The sequence below is a fragment of the Columba livia genome, chromosome 1 (assembly GCF_036013475.1).
Source record: "Columba livia isolate bColLiv1 breed racing homer chromosome 1, bColLiv1.pat.W.v2, whole genome shotgun sequence".
In the NCBI taxonomy this organism is placed as follows: domain Eukaryota; kingdom Metazoa; phylum Chordata; class Aves; order Columbiformes; family Columbidae; genus Columba; species Columba livia.
Window position 1 is genome coordinate 32605017 of NC_088602.1, and position 15820 is coordinate 32620836.

Sequence of the window (15820 nt, forward strand, 5' to 3'; positions counted from 1 at the left end):
GCCTTCTCTTCTCCAGGCTGAACAACCCCAACTCTCTCAGCCTGTCCTCACAGCAGAGCTGTTCCAGCCCTCTGATCATCTTGGTGGCCTCCTCTGGCCCCTCTCCAACAGGTCCATGTTTTTCCTGTACTGAGGCTCCAAAGCTCGACACAGGACTCCAAGTGGGGATTCACCTGAGCAGAGGAGAGGGGCAGAATCACCTCTCTTGACCTGCTGCCCACACTCCTTTTGATGCAGCCCAGGGTATGACTGGCCTTCTGCATGGCAAGCACACAGTTGGGTCATGTCCAGCTTTTTACACACCAGTACCCCCAAGTCCTTCTCACAGGGCTGCTCTCAGTCCCTTCATCCCCCAGCCTGTACTTATACTGGGGGTTGCCCCAACCCCAGTGCAGGACCCCGCACGTGGCCTTCTTGAACCTCATGAGGTTCACATGGGCCCACTTCTCAAGCTGTTGTATCATATATATATATATATATTTTTATTTATTTATTTATTTTTTGTTAGGGAAAACAAAGAGAATAATGTAGCACAAAAATAAGGCTGTTGTAGAGTTCCAGATTTCCCAAATGAAGGAAAAATCTTGAATCTCAAATACTACTATCCAATCACGAAAGGCAAAAAAAAAAAACAGTCAGCATCATATTCTTAAACTAAGAAGTCCCAATAATTTCATCAGGTAAAACTATATTTTTAAATATTCATTAGAAATTATCATCTCTCTGGGGAAAGAAAAAGGCAACAAAAAACCGCACAATGATGAGAAGATAGGCAATTACAACTTTGAGACCAAAAGGTCCTGTAAAGTGAAAGTTTACAGTTGAGGAATCTCAGCCAAATTGAGCAGCAAACCACAGCCCTACTCCTACCTGATGTGCACTTCTCCAACAGCAGAACCACCTCCGGCAGATCTGCCTCCCATCACTCATTCTCACCCCTCATCGGATTGGTAAAACCCTTTGTGCAGCTGGTCAGTACATAGAAAGAGCAGACTGAGCTGGCTGGGAGGTGTCGGGGACTTCTGTGTTTTAGCTGTGCTGATTTTGTATTTAGCAGGTGGAACAACCAAACCAGTGCCCCAACCCATTTCCCCAAACGGCTGCACAAAGCAGAGGTCAGTGCAGGGACATGAACAAGCTTAACCTGATACACCCAAGGAATAAAAGCTGCTCCAGTGATGCTGACTGACCTACACACAAATTCCTACAGGTTTGGGTATCTGAGCCTCAGGTGACCTGGGCTTATGAGGGACAGTAACGGCACTGTCCTGGTTTTGTTAAAAACAAGTTTCTCTTTTAGTGAATTTGCCTGTCAGCTAAAGCCTTCTTATTAACCACATTTTCCTGAAAAGCCAGGTACATGTTTTGGTAGACAAAGCAATGGAATGCGAGCTGACTGGTAAGAATGGATGTATATCTCACAAGAGGGGCAACGAGAAACAGGTGACCAAAAACTGACCAACTGAGTATAACATCCCATTCATGTGAATACTTCACATAAATTGGGAGACCATGAGGATCTCATCCCTTTTCCTTATGGCCGACATTAGTATGGGGCCCTTGCTAGCCGTCCCTGTGAACTCAGGCCTAATGACAGACTGAATCCAGTCCAGAGTCCAGTCCAGGACTTCAGGTGCCAGTCCTTCATCTGCCAGAGCAGTTGCCAGGACTTTCAAGATTGGTTTTGCATATTTTGTATTATTTTCTCTATTTTTATCAGTAGCATTAGTAAAACATTTTTAATTTTTTCCAACTTTCTTCTCTCTGTCCTTCTTTCCCTCCCAATCGCCTGTCCTTAGTGGGAAGCAGGAGAGGGAGGACCTCAAAGGGGAAAGGGGGGGGTAGAGGGGGCTAACAATACATTTGCCAGGGTTTTATTGTCACCCCGCAATCAAACCTCGACAGGCACCTACATAAGCAACCAACAAGCTGGGAGCTGGCTTTCTAAGCAGACACTTTTTTCTCTTTTCCCATCAATGCAGCATTAGCCAAAATCACAGCCTGCCTCTCCACTCTCTGGCCAAAAAGCTACCAGCTAACTACTGCCAGGAGAACTAGACCCCAACAGCTGGCGCTTCCATGGCCAGCCTCAATGCCTTGCTGCTGCCGCTGTGCCATACACCCATGCTCCTCGGACTCCCAGATGTGACAACACATGCACACCTGTGAGCAGCAGCAACAGCACTTCTTTTTTCCGGAGACTGTAGTGCCAGGCAAATGTGTCCATTGCTCAAAGTTACCATAGTTCTCCTTAAAGACCAGGCAAGCTTAAAGATGACAAACAACATTTACTCCATGAAATCAAAAGTTAGTTTTCATACCTGGTGCTATCGCTGATGAACACCTACAAATCTGCACAGTTCGCCAGGACTTCAAAAAGTGTCCTGTGCTGGTGGCTGCCACTGCCCTGCCCCAGACAGGAGGTGCCAGGTCACCCCATGTGTCAGTGTGTCCAGGCCTGCTGAGGTGCTTCAGGCTTCTCAGTTTAAGCCTAGAGGAACAAGGAACTTCTCTACCTTCTCTGCTCTACCACGTGGCATCAATTCCAGTCATGTCTGCCTTTCCTTGCAAGAAGCCAGCTCCACCAGTTACAAGTACAGAGTGCAATGTTTTGCAGATCACAGGTTTTCCCCCCACCATTCAGCAATTACAGCTGTCTTTTCTATGATGGCTTTTTGTAAAAACCGAACACGACACATTAGTACAACAAATGGGAGACTGGAACAATTTCCCCCCTACACACAAGCTATTAGACGTTAAAGTACTTTGGCACATAAAGAGATGGAATACAGACCTGAGGCAATAAGGGCAATCTCACATCTGACTATTTAAAACTAATTGTAAGATCTTCAAGTGATAGGGAAATTACAGACTTTTTTCAAGAGGAAATAGCTGAAAGCAGTCTATTAGAAGCTACTACTTCCTATAAACCCTTTTCTTTCTAGTAAGGATGCAGCACTTTCTGGGAGAACATCATTTTAAAGACTTAGAGTAGTCTCAGTGTCTATCAAAACAGTGACTTGTTAAACGAAAAATCATTACTGTTCCAATGCCATGTACTAAAGAAGTACTTTGATAGAGGAATTTTCTATCTTTTTTCCTTCATGTGCTCACGACACATCACGACAAATCTACATTCTTTTACTTCGCAGCAATGTTCTTTAGTGGTACAGCAAAGTTTATTCTGGCTCACACAGTCCACAGCTACTGAAAACATCTGTGCCCATGTAGAAAAACAGTGTGAGACACAGCCAGTGAGAAAGAGAAACATAGTAAGCTCTGCTGTTCCAAGCAGTGAAGACTACTCCGTAGTCTCACTTTTGTCTTGCATAGAATAAAACTAAGCCAAGTTTCACTGCACAGCTGAGAAGGCAAAGAGCCTGTTCCAGGAACTTGCTGACAAACAATAACCTGCTAACTTCCTAAAGCTCAAATGAATTTAACAATAACCTTGCATTTACCTGTTCTTCAAAAAAACCCAGAAAACACCTTGCTACTGGTGCTTAGCACTTCCATTTATTCTCACAGCACCCCATGAAGTACTGTGGAATAGCTAGAAAATCCAGATGTCCTACAAATGCTCAGCCAAACTAAATGGCAGTCCAGGTTTCCAGAAAGTCCTGGATCGCTGAGTCCAAAATGCCACAAATGCACAACAGAAAGCCACGAACTGGCACAATCTATTGATTTTTTTTCCCCACAGCTTCCAAAGTGGTAATTTTCTACAGCAGATTTCATGTCAGATCAGATATAATTTTCTTTCTAAGGCTGAGATAAATGCTATGATGTGCCCCAGCTGACTCAATAGAAATATTACTATGTGCTCTCACCTAATCTGTATCGAATTTATATTGCCAGGTAATAAGGTAGACACACATCCAGTATGAGTGGACAAGAAGTGAAGGATTCTCACGCTGTTAAAATCACTGACTTGCTATTTAACATAATCAGACAGGGAATTTATTCAGATTAAGAGGTTGCAGATCAATCACACTTCTTTCAGCTGCATGGGGAAACAGTCTCAAAGAGTGCAATTAATCATCTTTCTGCTGGCCTGTCTGCAATCAAGAGCTATGCAGAGAGAGAAAAAAGGTTATGAAGGACTGTGATCAAAGGATTACTTTTAGCTGTATGGAGTTACTTCAGTTAAAACCAGATGGTACTCTCAAAACCACATGCTGAATGAACTCTGTAGCTCCACGCTAACAGCATAAACAGTCACAGGAAAGATTAAATAAAGCTTTACATTCTGCAGACATCTTCATTTGCCATTTTCTTTTAATTTTAGCATAATAAAAATTCAACTTACAGGGAACAGTTAGTTTTCAAACTCTTAACACTCCTTGAAATAAAGTCCGGGAAAGAAGAATGACCTACTTTTACAGAGCAGAAAAAAATTTCAACCATCCCACAGCAGGATTTTGAAAAATACACACCCACAGAAAGCCTGACTTGTGGACAGAGTACCTGCCATACTGAAAGGCTACTGCATGTTTCCAAGACAAGTGGCCTTCATCCTGTGATTCGTAAGAAAACCCTTCTCTTCAAAAACCATACCATTTAATTACGAGAAGAAACCTTAGGCATTAAGGAGCATTGTGTCAAGGCCCCTTCAGGCTTCTGTTTCCTTCCTACTCCTCACATCACATGTCCACCCAGGCTCCAGCACACAAGGGACACTGCAGGTAGCGTGTGACACAAGGGGCCCTGCTCCATGCATCTTTCAACTTATTCACAGCTTCCTACCTGCCTTTAGAACAAAAGCAGCCCACCTGTAATAAACTACTTCCAATTTTCTGTATGAAATAAAATCAGCTCTTTCTCTATATAGCAATCCATATGCAGTAAGTACATCAGAAACTGAGTAAGGCTGATGTCAGGTTCTATGCTTTTGTTTTCCTTTTAACATACAAAAAATAAATTATATAAAGATACTATTTTCCTAAACATAGATCAATGCAGCAGATTAAATTTTAAAAAATCACACAAGGAACAAGAAATTAACAATTCTAACAGCTAATGCTAAATGGGCTTCCCTTTACCGTAAGTACATAACCAACAGTTTTTATAGTATTTCCCTATCTTAGCTTTCACTGAAAACAGAGAAAAAACATTCAAGTTGCCTTCTGGGTTTGTAATAAAGGTATTCACTCAATTCCTCATACCTCCTCTTACTGCTTATGCTTCTAAAGTACTCATTACTACATTTTTAAATTGCCTGTTAAGTAGTCTCTCTGGAATCCTTCCTGTGCTATCATAATACATGCTAAAAGGAAATTAAATAAGACAAGTTTTTTATTCCAGCAGAACTGATTGCTCTTTCCCTCAAAGGAAGGATACATTCGGCCCCATTATCCTAGCTAGTGAAGATAAGAAGTACAGGTGCTACATATTGTCATGCCTCTGAGTGTGTTGAAGGTCTTAGTAAGAAGGATGGTTGTTTCCAAGATCACATCTGAAGATATTCAAAGGATAAAATCCTGTACATCCTTTGCTGTGGTATACCAACTTGAGCAACTTTGTAATTCCTTTTATTTCTATTATACTAGAAGATGGCCAAATAATAAAATCAGACCATGTGCATGAAGGATTACATTAACACTTACCCAGAAGAGCAATATTTCCATGTTCCTTTCAGTTTAGTTTTCTCATTAAGCCAGGCAGCACCCTGTGATCAGAGTGGCATCAACTAGAAGCACAGATGTGCTGGAAATCCCTGGCTTGCTTCAAGAACCACCAAACCATATCAGACTAAAGGACAAGTAAGTTCAGTGTCCTGCCTCCAAATGCCAGCAACAGCAGTGATTATAGCAGAACAGGAGAACCTAAGACAAAAAGATATTTCCCCAGCATGCTCTTCTAATTACAGTGATCTTTGACTCAGAAGCCTCGAGGTATGCGATAATATTCATTTTTAATATCTCAATTCGATTTTCTTGCCTAAATTTATCTAATGCCTTTTTGCACTTCTGTAAAGTTTTGATATCCACAACCTCCTATCGCAACAAATTCCAAAATTCAACTACATATTGTGCAAAATAATAGTATCTCCTTTGTTTGCTCTGAGCCCCACCAGATGAATTAATCTGATACACCCTTAATTCTTGTGTTAGAACTGACTCTTCCCTACTTATTTCTTCCTTATCCACCTGTGACATTACTCTGCAGACCTCTGTAAGATTTCCAAATCAATCTTTCTGCCAGCCTGAAAGGTAACAACATATTTATGAGTTTCGTTCACAGCCACCATTCCTTGCTCCCTAAATCATCCCTGCTGCTCTTTTCTATGGTGTTTTTAGGTCTACCGTGTACTTTCCACAACAGAGGATGAGACCAGAACTACACACAGTTATTCACACTACAGGCAGTATGTATAAAATAACAATGAATAGTAAGGCGCATAGTATTTTCTCTTTTGTTTTCTGTATCTTTTGTAATCATGCCCAAGGTTTAATCTACTCTTTTGACACAATATTCTCAGTTACCCATATCTACTGTGAAAATAAACCTCCTTTCTAATGACAACAACCAGCAGAGACCAAATCACTGTGTAACTATTAGGACAGTTTTTTCCTACCCATATCAGATTAGATTTTTAAGCTCTGTATTTTATCTGCCATTTTATCATCCTGTCACTCAGTATCATTACATACTTCTGGAGCTTTTTATTGCCAGTTTTCATTTTTACTGACCTGGATAAGTTATTACACTCAGAGCACTACGCAGTGTTCACTGCGGTTTCACAAAACCAGATGTTGAAGTGCCAATACAAAAGAGGAAGCCAGATGGAGCGACCTACTCACCACCAGAATTTCTATTCTGCAGAGCAAAGCAAGTCTGAAATTCCCCACCATTTTCAACGACCACAATAAGGTGTTTGGGTAGTTGACATATGATGGTGTCACACCCCCTCGCCCCCTAGGACTGGTATTTGGGTACTGCCCTGTCCCCATGGGTTCTTTCAAGTGTAAGGTCTGAGCCTTTTCCCTCCCTCCCCAAAGGAAAAAGAGGAGTAAGCTAGTTTCTCCCCAGATAGACCAAATACATGTCATGAAAAATGGGGGCACATCCACAGGGGACTAGAAGGGGGCCAAGGCACATACTCCCCAAAACTGCTGTTGAGTCTCCTCTTCCCTGAGCCAACGTTTCCTGTTGCCAGCAGACGCAGCCAAACCACCTTGACTGAAAGATGTTCCACAGCACAGAGCTCAGGAAGAGACAGCGGTGGCCGAGTCAGCAACAGCAGATGTGAGCACAGCCCCGCACCAGACAGGTGCTTGGGTTTAACATGCTGAGCTGTTTATCCTTTCATAGCACCTTTGCTACAGCAATACTTCTCTAGCACCAATGTAAGCTGTAGTGACAAGACACAGGCCACTTATTTTCCCTGTGGGTTTGGGTTATTTTGTTTGTTTGTTTATTTTTGCTTCTTTTTTTTTGTTTTGGTTTGGGTTTTTTTGTTTGGTTGGTTTTGTTGTTTTTATGGTGGTTGGGGTTTTTTTGTTTGGTTTTGTTGTTATTTGGTTTGCATTTTTTTTTGTTTGATTTGGTTTTGTTGTTGTTTTGCTGTGTTTTGTGGTGGTTTTTTTTTTTTTCTTTGTGTGTTTGGTTTTTTTTTTTTGGTTGGTTGGTTTGGATTTTGATCAGGATGTGAATTTGGGAGCAAACTTTCTGCGACTCTCAGAGTTTTGGGAAAACGGAAGTTACGCTAACACGTTTGTTACCCCCAATAAAGCACAAGCCGAGGAGAACTCTTGAGACAACTCAATTTTACCTGCATTTGTGCAATCCGCCCCAGCAGCTCCCCGGGCAGACGCCGCGCGTCGCTGCTCGCCCACCCCCGCCCCCACGGAAAGGGAAACGGGGCCACCGGCTGCCCGGGGCCAGCGGCCAACCCCGGCCCCACGCCGCAGGCCGGCTCCCCCCCGCGCCCCAGGCACGGCCCCGCACCCCGCGGCCGCCGCCACCACCCCGGGCACGGGAGGGGAGGCCCAGCCGCCACAGGCCGCGCCGGGCCTAGGGGAGCGCCGGCAGCCTCTCACCTTCACCAGCCACATGCCCGTGTTCTGCTTGGCCCCGGTGAGGTCCAGCTCGCCCTTCTCGCTCATGGTGGGGCAGGTGGCCCGGCTGAGGCGGAGGACGAAGCGGGCGGACGATGCCTCTTGCTGCCGCGGCCACTGTACCAGTCCGGACCCGCAGAGCAGCGCACTCCCGGAGGACGGTGGCCCGCGGTGGCCAAACCTTCTCCGTTCGCGGAGCACGGCTGGGCAAGAGCGGGACGACGAGCCCTTGCTGCGACGGGCCTACGGGTTCGAGTCCCCGCCCCGGTGCGGCTGCGGGCAGGGCGGGGCGTCGGCATGGCGGCCACAGAAAGTTAGTTTCTCCCTGCACGGGAAAGGTTGTCCTGGCATGCTGGAAAACGGCAGGAGCATGCAAAATTATATAGAGAAACTGGAAAAGCAGTGTGCACAGAGTAGACCCTGCCATGACAGTGCTCTCTGGTGTGGGCGGGAAATGGCAGGCTGGGGAGCAGCTCCATGGAAATGAGTCAAAGCATCACCGTGTGCCCAAATTCACTCAGGTGAGGAAAAAAGAGCAAGCGAATCGTTTACCGTGGATAAAAAGTGACTTATTAGGCTTAACTTTCTGCAAAGAGCACTCATGTGAAGCATTGGAACAGACTGTCTAAAGATGGGAGAGCCTCTCAGGCACTGAAAATATCTTAAGTCAGGAGAGAGCAAGTGTCTGACAGTTCAGTGTTGAGGTGGGGGTATTTGGCTTAGGTGACCTCTCTATGTCCATGTTTTATGGCTTTTTCCCTATCATTGGGGGAGGTTTCCTAATGTCTAGACTGTTTCCCTTGTGGCAGTTTAAGCTCATTATTTCTCTTCTATCCAGGCTGCCCAAGGAGGTTGTGGAGTCTCCTTATCTGGAGACATTCAAAACCCACCTGGACATGTTCCTGTGCGACCTCACCTAGGCGTTCCTGCTCCAGCAGGGGGATTGGACTAGATGATCTTCTGAGGTCCCTTCCAATCCCAAACATACTGTGATACAGTGATACTGTGATTGTGCACACAGAAAGCATTTTATTACCTTCCTCTCTGCAGTTTTACTTTATCCCTTCACTGAGATGTATCCCTTTGGTTTGTCTCCACTTATATTAAACAACCTCAGCTATTTCAATTTTGTCTCATAGGTCATATTTTCTAGACCTCTGGTCACGCCTGTTGCTCTCTGAATCCTCCTGGGTACAGGTTTACATCCTCCTTGAAGTCTGGTTGCACACAGTGAAGGTCATACTCCATCTGAGACTGCACCAGCAGCAAGCAAGGAATATTTCTGGTACAATATGCAAGACATTGCTCATCTGGCTTGCAGAAGGCTATCTCAGTATTACATCTCAGACATGATAGCCTGTCTTTCTAATTATAGGCAAGCATCTAGGTAACCAAGGAGCTCAATACTCTTTTGTACATCTGAAGCAACAACAGCCAACATTGAACTATTCTGATTAGGATTAATTAAATTTAAAAATTACTTTTGTTTTTACTTTGAAACTGTACATGTCTGCAGAACTCAGCTGGGTGGATGAAACTTGTGCTGTTAGTCAGCTTCCGCTCAAAATTCAGATGTCATTAATACAACCTTTCACAGACATGACAGAGCATCTCCTCGAATGCTAACAAAAATGGAAGGAGATGCATCTCAACAGCAGTAAAAACAGCCACTATTTGTGGGATGGTGCAACCTACAAATATCATAGGTCTTAGGTTCTGTTTACCTGGAAAAAGAGTGGATCTGCACAAACACCATCACTAAAAAGAGTGGATCTGCACAAACACCATCACTTTACAGTTTGTGTTTGGGTTCTACTCCACTGATTCTCTGTGCTGTACACAGGACAGTTTGTTCCTGTGGTCTCTTTGAGAAAAAAAACAGTGAGTGCCTCTAAGAGAAACCCAGAGGCACATCTGGGTATCCAAGAACGTATGGATGCAGCCATACCCTACCTCACTCTTTGTTACCCAGCACAGTATTCCAGCATAACTCCAAGAAACCCTTCACCCTCAACTGCAACCAAAAGCTCTCAGACCATTTTTAAGGATCCTCACCCTGCTACAAAACAACTTGGTGATGGATCTGGCAGAAATGAGGGGCTCAATGAAATGATTTTTCTAGAATCACAGAATGGTTGGGTTGACCTTTAAAGATCACCTAGTTCCAACCCCACTTGCCATGAGCAATTCACTAGACCAGGTTGCTCAAAGCCCTGTCCAGCTTGGCCTTGAACACTTCCAGTGATGGGGTATCCACAGCGTCTCTGAGCAGCCTGCACCAGTGCCTCACCACCATCATTGTAAAACATTTATTCCTTATGTCCAGTCTAAACCTACTTGTTTACAGTTTAAGACCGTTGCCCCTTGTCCTTTCACTACTGGCCCTGGGAAAATGTCCCTCGGTCCTTCTTATAAGCCACATTTATATATTGAAAGGCCGCAGTAAGGTCTCCCCAGCGCCTTCTGTTCTCCAGGCTGAACAACCCCAGCTCTCTCAGCCTGTCTGCACAGCAGAGATGCTCCATCTCTCTGATAATTTTTGTGGCCTCCTCTGGACCTTCTCCAACACATCCATGTTTTTCCTGTGCTGGGAGCCCCAGAGCTGCAGGCAGGACTCCAGGTGGGGTCTCAGATTGTCCCCTAGGATAAACCGTGAATTAACAACAAAGTTGTCCCCCTGCCACAGCTTCCACCTCTGTCTGTGTACTCTGATCAAATCTGCCACCAGAAGGAAGGAAGGAAGGAAGGGAGGAAGGAAGGAAGGAAGGAAGAGATGGAAAAGATATTTCTAACAGGAGTTACATTTTCAGTGAGGTGGCCTCATGGTGCGTTCAGACAAGTCTGCACTCTGCCGGATGGGAGATGGAAGGAGAGGAGCTCAGCTTGCAGGCACCAGCAGCATGGCTAACCACCTTGGGACTCCTCAGAGAAGGAACACATGAGGAGCCATTGCTCCTATTCCAGGCATAAATAACAATAGCAAAAACCTCTGCAAAATCCTGGCAGTTGGGGTGGCTCAGCTGCCAACCCGGAGGGGAGGGCGGCCAGGCAGAGATCTCTCCTGGCTCCCTCCAGGCAGCCTCTCCAGACCTGTTCCCATGGAAACTGAATTTAAAGGGGCAACAAGCAGGAAAAGAGCACATTGTCATTAATTCTTCATTTAAAATCTCAACCTTCTATTTGCCAGGGACACATTTAGTGCCACAGAGGAGGATCCGAGGGCCAGCTGCCGAGCAGTGGAGCTGTGTGTTAGTCACACAGCTTGCACAGAAACCCGTGTTGTGTCTGAGGATATAGGTGGCTAAATTAAAACTTGCACTACCTTTCTCTCTTCTTTTTTCCCTCCATCCAACCAGGTGAGATGAGGAGGCTGCAGTGCTGTCAGCAGCTGCACATGGCTTCACTTCATCAGTTTTAGGAATGGGCTAATCACTGCAGCCTGATTCTGCTGGTTCTTCTGCACAGCAGAAGATGCAAAAGGCCTGATGCTGTCCTGTTGAAGCTGATGGGAGTTTTGCTGTTCAGGAACTCATGTGCTACCCTCAATGCCCAGTCAGGATGAGGGGAAAGGTACTCCTGGGAGCTGGTGATGGTCCCAACCAAGATGTCAGTGATAGACACCATCAGACAAGTTTCGCTGAAAACACTTCTCAAGAATCAAATGGAGTTTTTAAAGGGAAAAGACCTACTGGTGAGAATTGCACGTGAGAGTTCATGAGCCACTCAGCTGTATCCTCTGTGGGGAAAATCTGCTTTATTGTTTTGTAGCATTAAAGTGTGACACCTGGGAAGGCTCTTCAGCTCCTGACATGGTGTGCACATCTCGCTGAGGGTGCCCCTGGGGACAGCACTCACATGTGTGCTGGTCACTGCTTTGTGACTCACTGGTTCCCACTGGAGGGAAGGAGACCTGGACACGCAGTCAGAGAGCTGACCGGTGAGCCTGAGGGCCATGTGTTGCTTTCCTGAGCCCCACTAACCGCAGCAAATGGAGGAAAACCCACAAGACAGCTCTTGAAGATGTTAGGATTCCCAGCCTCACAGCTTTTAGTTGCAAGATGATTCAACATAGTTCTTATTCCCTACCTGGCAGCAAGAAATCATGGGATGACATTGTTTTAGAAACATCAAAGGTCTTGATGAAAACTACATTTTTTCCGTATTTTTCCTGGAGCAGTGAAACCCCTGGGGAAGTGAAACAAGCTGTGTAGAAAGGAAATAAAATAGAGCACATGATAATTGGTGTATTATGAGCTAATACAACACAGAGATCTATATTGCTCTCTGCGCAGATGTCCCCAAACCTACCATATCAGGTAAAGTAGCAGATGATAATTTTAATACACTGGATCAAAGAAATCAGCAATAATCACACTAAACTGCAAACACTGGATTATGTTAAGCAGGTGGATCCCTACTTGTGTTTCAGTTTGTAAGCAATGCAGAGCATGTGCATGGAATTGTAACAAGAGAAACAAAATTTCCCTACTCCAGATGCATGATAACAAAGAAGATCATTGTTTTGAGTGACAGAAAAGGGAGTCACAACCGTCTCTGTCTCCTTTTGATGGTGTGCAGACCTCTGTCTTTTATTACTGGTGAATGGGGAGCAGGAGTGTGTATCTGGCACAAGGCAAGGTGGAGAGGGACTGCAGCTCCCAGCTGTGCTCCGGTGAAATCACATTAAGCACAGGAAAGCCCTTTCCTACCTGAACTGCTGTAGAGACTTTGCTTCTCTGGGACTGACTCTTCAGATAGGCCACAGTGGTCCAGCCATGGGCTCTCCCTGCAAGATAAACCATGCCACTGGGCCACAGGCTCCCCTTCCTGAGAAAGGCACTGGGACACTCATCCCATCACAATTTTCCTGTGGCTGGGGACATGTAGAGCTGGGAAGTGTCTGGCAGAGGCCACAAGGCTTCCCAGGTTGTGCTGGCCACCTGGCTGGCCTGAGAGTGGGGCAGCCCTAAAAGCCAGAGGCCATGACCTCCTTCCTGTGGTCACCTCACAGCCCAGAGGCTTGGGTGTATCAGACCAAAATGGTCACTTAGATTCATGCAGCTAGCAGACCTCGTTTTGGTGATTTCACACTCTTTCTCATGGTGGGTCTCCTTTTCTGGCTTCTGGTACTCAGCATGTTGCAGGACCACTGCCTCCTCGAGTCACACTTCACATTCGATGGGCACCCTTGGCATCTGCAAGTGATTCCTGGTAGGTTTGGGATGTTTCCTCATCTCTTGGTTCCCAGGTTTCCAGAAGGCATTTTATCAATAAACGGTGATGCCCCAGAACCTTCTTTCACTTCTCTGTGGATGGGGTGACATCTCCAGTCTCTTTTCTAGCATTGCCATGTACTGAAGGAGCTGAGTGCTGCCCACATCTGGATGGTTGATCTGCTGCCAGGCAGGAAGGGAAGCTCCTGCAGAAGCTGACTTTCACTTGGGAGCATTGAGCCATGAAGGAGACTTTTCCACCAACAGCTAATGCTCTGACTTCACTCATTCATTCATTCATTCATTCATTCATTCATTCATTCATTCATTTTCATTCATGTCAGCCAACCGCCTCATTAACAAATTAAGGTGAGCAGGGCAACTCATTTTGGAGGAGGAAAACTGATGGAGTGAGATCATTGCAGAGCTGCTTGTCCTACTCCCTTACAGGTACCACACAGCATCAGTAAGACCCTGCTAGCTGGTGCGGGTCTCTCCTATAGCCTGAGTATCTGCTTTTGCAGCTAGCAGAGAACCCACAGCTTCACAAGGGTGCAATCATTAAACCTCAAAACTACCATTAATGCTTGAACTGCCAAGGCAAGCAGACGGCAAACTGCCCTTTGCTATCTTCAACGGTGATGCACCATTAATTTTCCAGAACTGCAGTTGGTCTATGTAACCTGGGAAAAAAAGAGAGGAAATAATTTGCAAATTGGCAAAAAATGTCTGAGCAGAGCCTGATCATTTATTTTGGAATAAGAGAAGTGAAAGTCTATATATCTTATTCCCAAAACAGACCATAGGCCATCAAGCTGTAGATCTGTTTCCTCTGGCAGCAAAGGATTCTCAGTGTGTCTCTTTAAGGCCAAAATATGTGTTGCAGCCATTGTGTTTTCAGACTGCTTTTGAGCAATATATTAATGAGAGACTTGCTCACCCCAAGCTGTTCAGTGTCAGAGAGTGCAAAAGCATCAAGCTTGTGGCTGAGCTCCCATTTAAGTACAATGCTAGGCAGTAAAAACCATAAAACATCACACTTCTGTCTAAAAATACAACTCAAACCCCCAGTTCTGATCAGAAGACAATCTGCATTAATTGATTAATCCCAGTTAATTCTTTCTATATGTTTAGAACCACACATTTTTATGTATGCTATGCATTGAAAACACCTAGTTTTCAGGTTAGTGAAATTGCAGCTCTGCTTACAGTTTCACCCACACTGTGTGTTTCATCACATTAAAAATGTGCAGTGAGTTTGACTGGAGGCAGCTTGGCCTCTCATTTGTTTGGATTTTCACCATATCAAGGAAGGAAAAAAAAAGAGAGAATTGAAAGATGCAGCTGCAATTTTTTTTAGAAAAGGAAGACACTTGTCAGAGAATTTCAGAGATACTTGATCTGAACCTTATTTAAAATCATTTCTTTAAAAGTGACCGTAAAATTGACAGTATCTCTTTAACTCAGGGTTCCTTTTGCCTCTCTCTGGTACATAAGTATTAGGTAACATTTTTCACCAGCATCTCTCAAGAAGGGTGTTTAAGCATGCAATATTTTTAAGCCAGTAATGGTACAAAGGTAATGTGAGCTCTGAGCAGCTTGTTTCTTTCTAAAGTGTCTTTTCATTGCAGGTAAGTAAATGATGTTACAGGGAACTGAGTGCTACCTGTTCTCCAGTCCTCCACTCCTTTACCTTTTGTCTGATCCTTGAGTTTTTTCTAGCAATGTACTACCTCAGCACAAAAAGTCAGTGGTACCTGCAGTCACTCATCTCCTGGATTTTCCATCAATGATGTGGTAAAGACCAAGGCATTTTCTCTTCAGCTACCAAAAAAAACCCCTTTCAATGGATTTATTTCCCTTGTGTTATAATTAAACAAATGTGATTACATGCCAGTGATATTGCCATAATTATGTAGGTATAGACAATGCACAGTTGCCAAGGTATGTTATTGATACATAAATTATCTCCTAATGGACTATTATTTTGCAGAGGGAGCTTTCCAATGACCCTGGGAGAAGACTGTGTTAGGAAGCCAGCCAGCTTATTGTGTAGGAGTCGTGCTCTTTGAACATGTATATGAACAGGACTGGCTGATGACATCCCACTGCTGCCCATGATTGACAGCATAGGCAGGTATATAAAAGTTTAAGGTTTTGTGTATATATATATAAATGTAATAAAGGCATCTAGTTTGTGGGTGCCAGTGCTTTGGAAGTCATCACTATAGTATCCTGCAATAGCACATATTTAAGTACTATTGCTAAAGGAAATGATCCACATATATTTGCATCCAGCCTCATATGCCACCTTTGCACCTGGTTGTAGCTCAGCTGCAGCAGCGCCTCTCAACAAGCTCTCAATGAGATAATTAACTGGAGACGTCAGATGCTTGTGCTTCATTACTGCTGGAACTGCCTGCAGGTTCCCTCCAAAGCCTTTCCACCTAGTGGCCTTTGCTGCCAGCTTGCTTTTCTCCCTAAGTGCTGATTGTTGACTCTTCTCTAAAGCAGCACTAATAAGCTAATAAATATGATTATACGAAA

The 15820-nt window shown here is 44.6% G+C and overlaps 1 protein-coding gene and 1 long non-coding RNA gene across 6 annotated transcripts in view; one reads left to right on the forward strand and one right to left on the reverse strand.

Annotated features, from left to right (window-relative positions):
• The window catches only part of GTF2F2 (general transcription factor IIF subunit 2), a 96168-nt gene extending 87837 nt beyond the window's left edge, over positions 1-8331 (reverse strand). The window contains exon 1 of one of the 2 annotated variants that reach the window (XM_005501806.3): positions 8043-8331. In XM_005501806.3, the coding sequence (XP_005501863.1) occupies positions 8043-8108 (66 nt within the window). In that variant the 5' untranslated portion in view covers positions 8109-8331. The remainder of the gene's footprint in view (positions 1-8042) is intronic. The other variant, XM_005501807.4, reaches the window with a different exon arrangement.
• On the forward strand, positions 8313-15820 carry LOC110358368 (uncharacterized). 4 transcript variants are annotated; one of them, XR_010470728.1, is made up of 4 exons: positions 8313-8581; positions 11417-13723; positions 15267-15410; positions 15603-15820. It is a non-coding gene; the product is annotated as an uncharacterized LOC110358368 (long non-coding RNA). The 4 variants fall into 4 exon arrangements; XR_010470726.1 differs by having other exon boundaries at positions 11417-13271; positions 13403-13642; positions 15267-15820; XR_010470722.1 differs by having other exon boundaries at positions 15267-15820.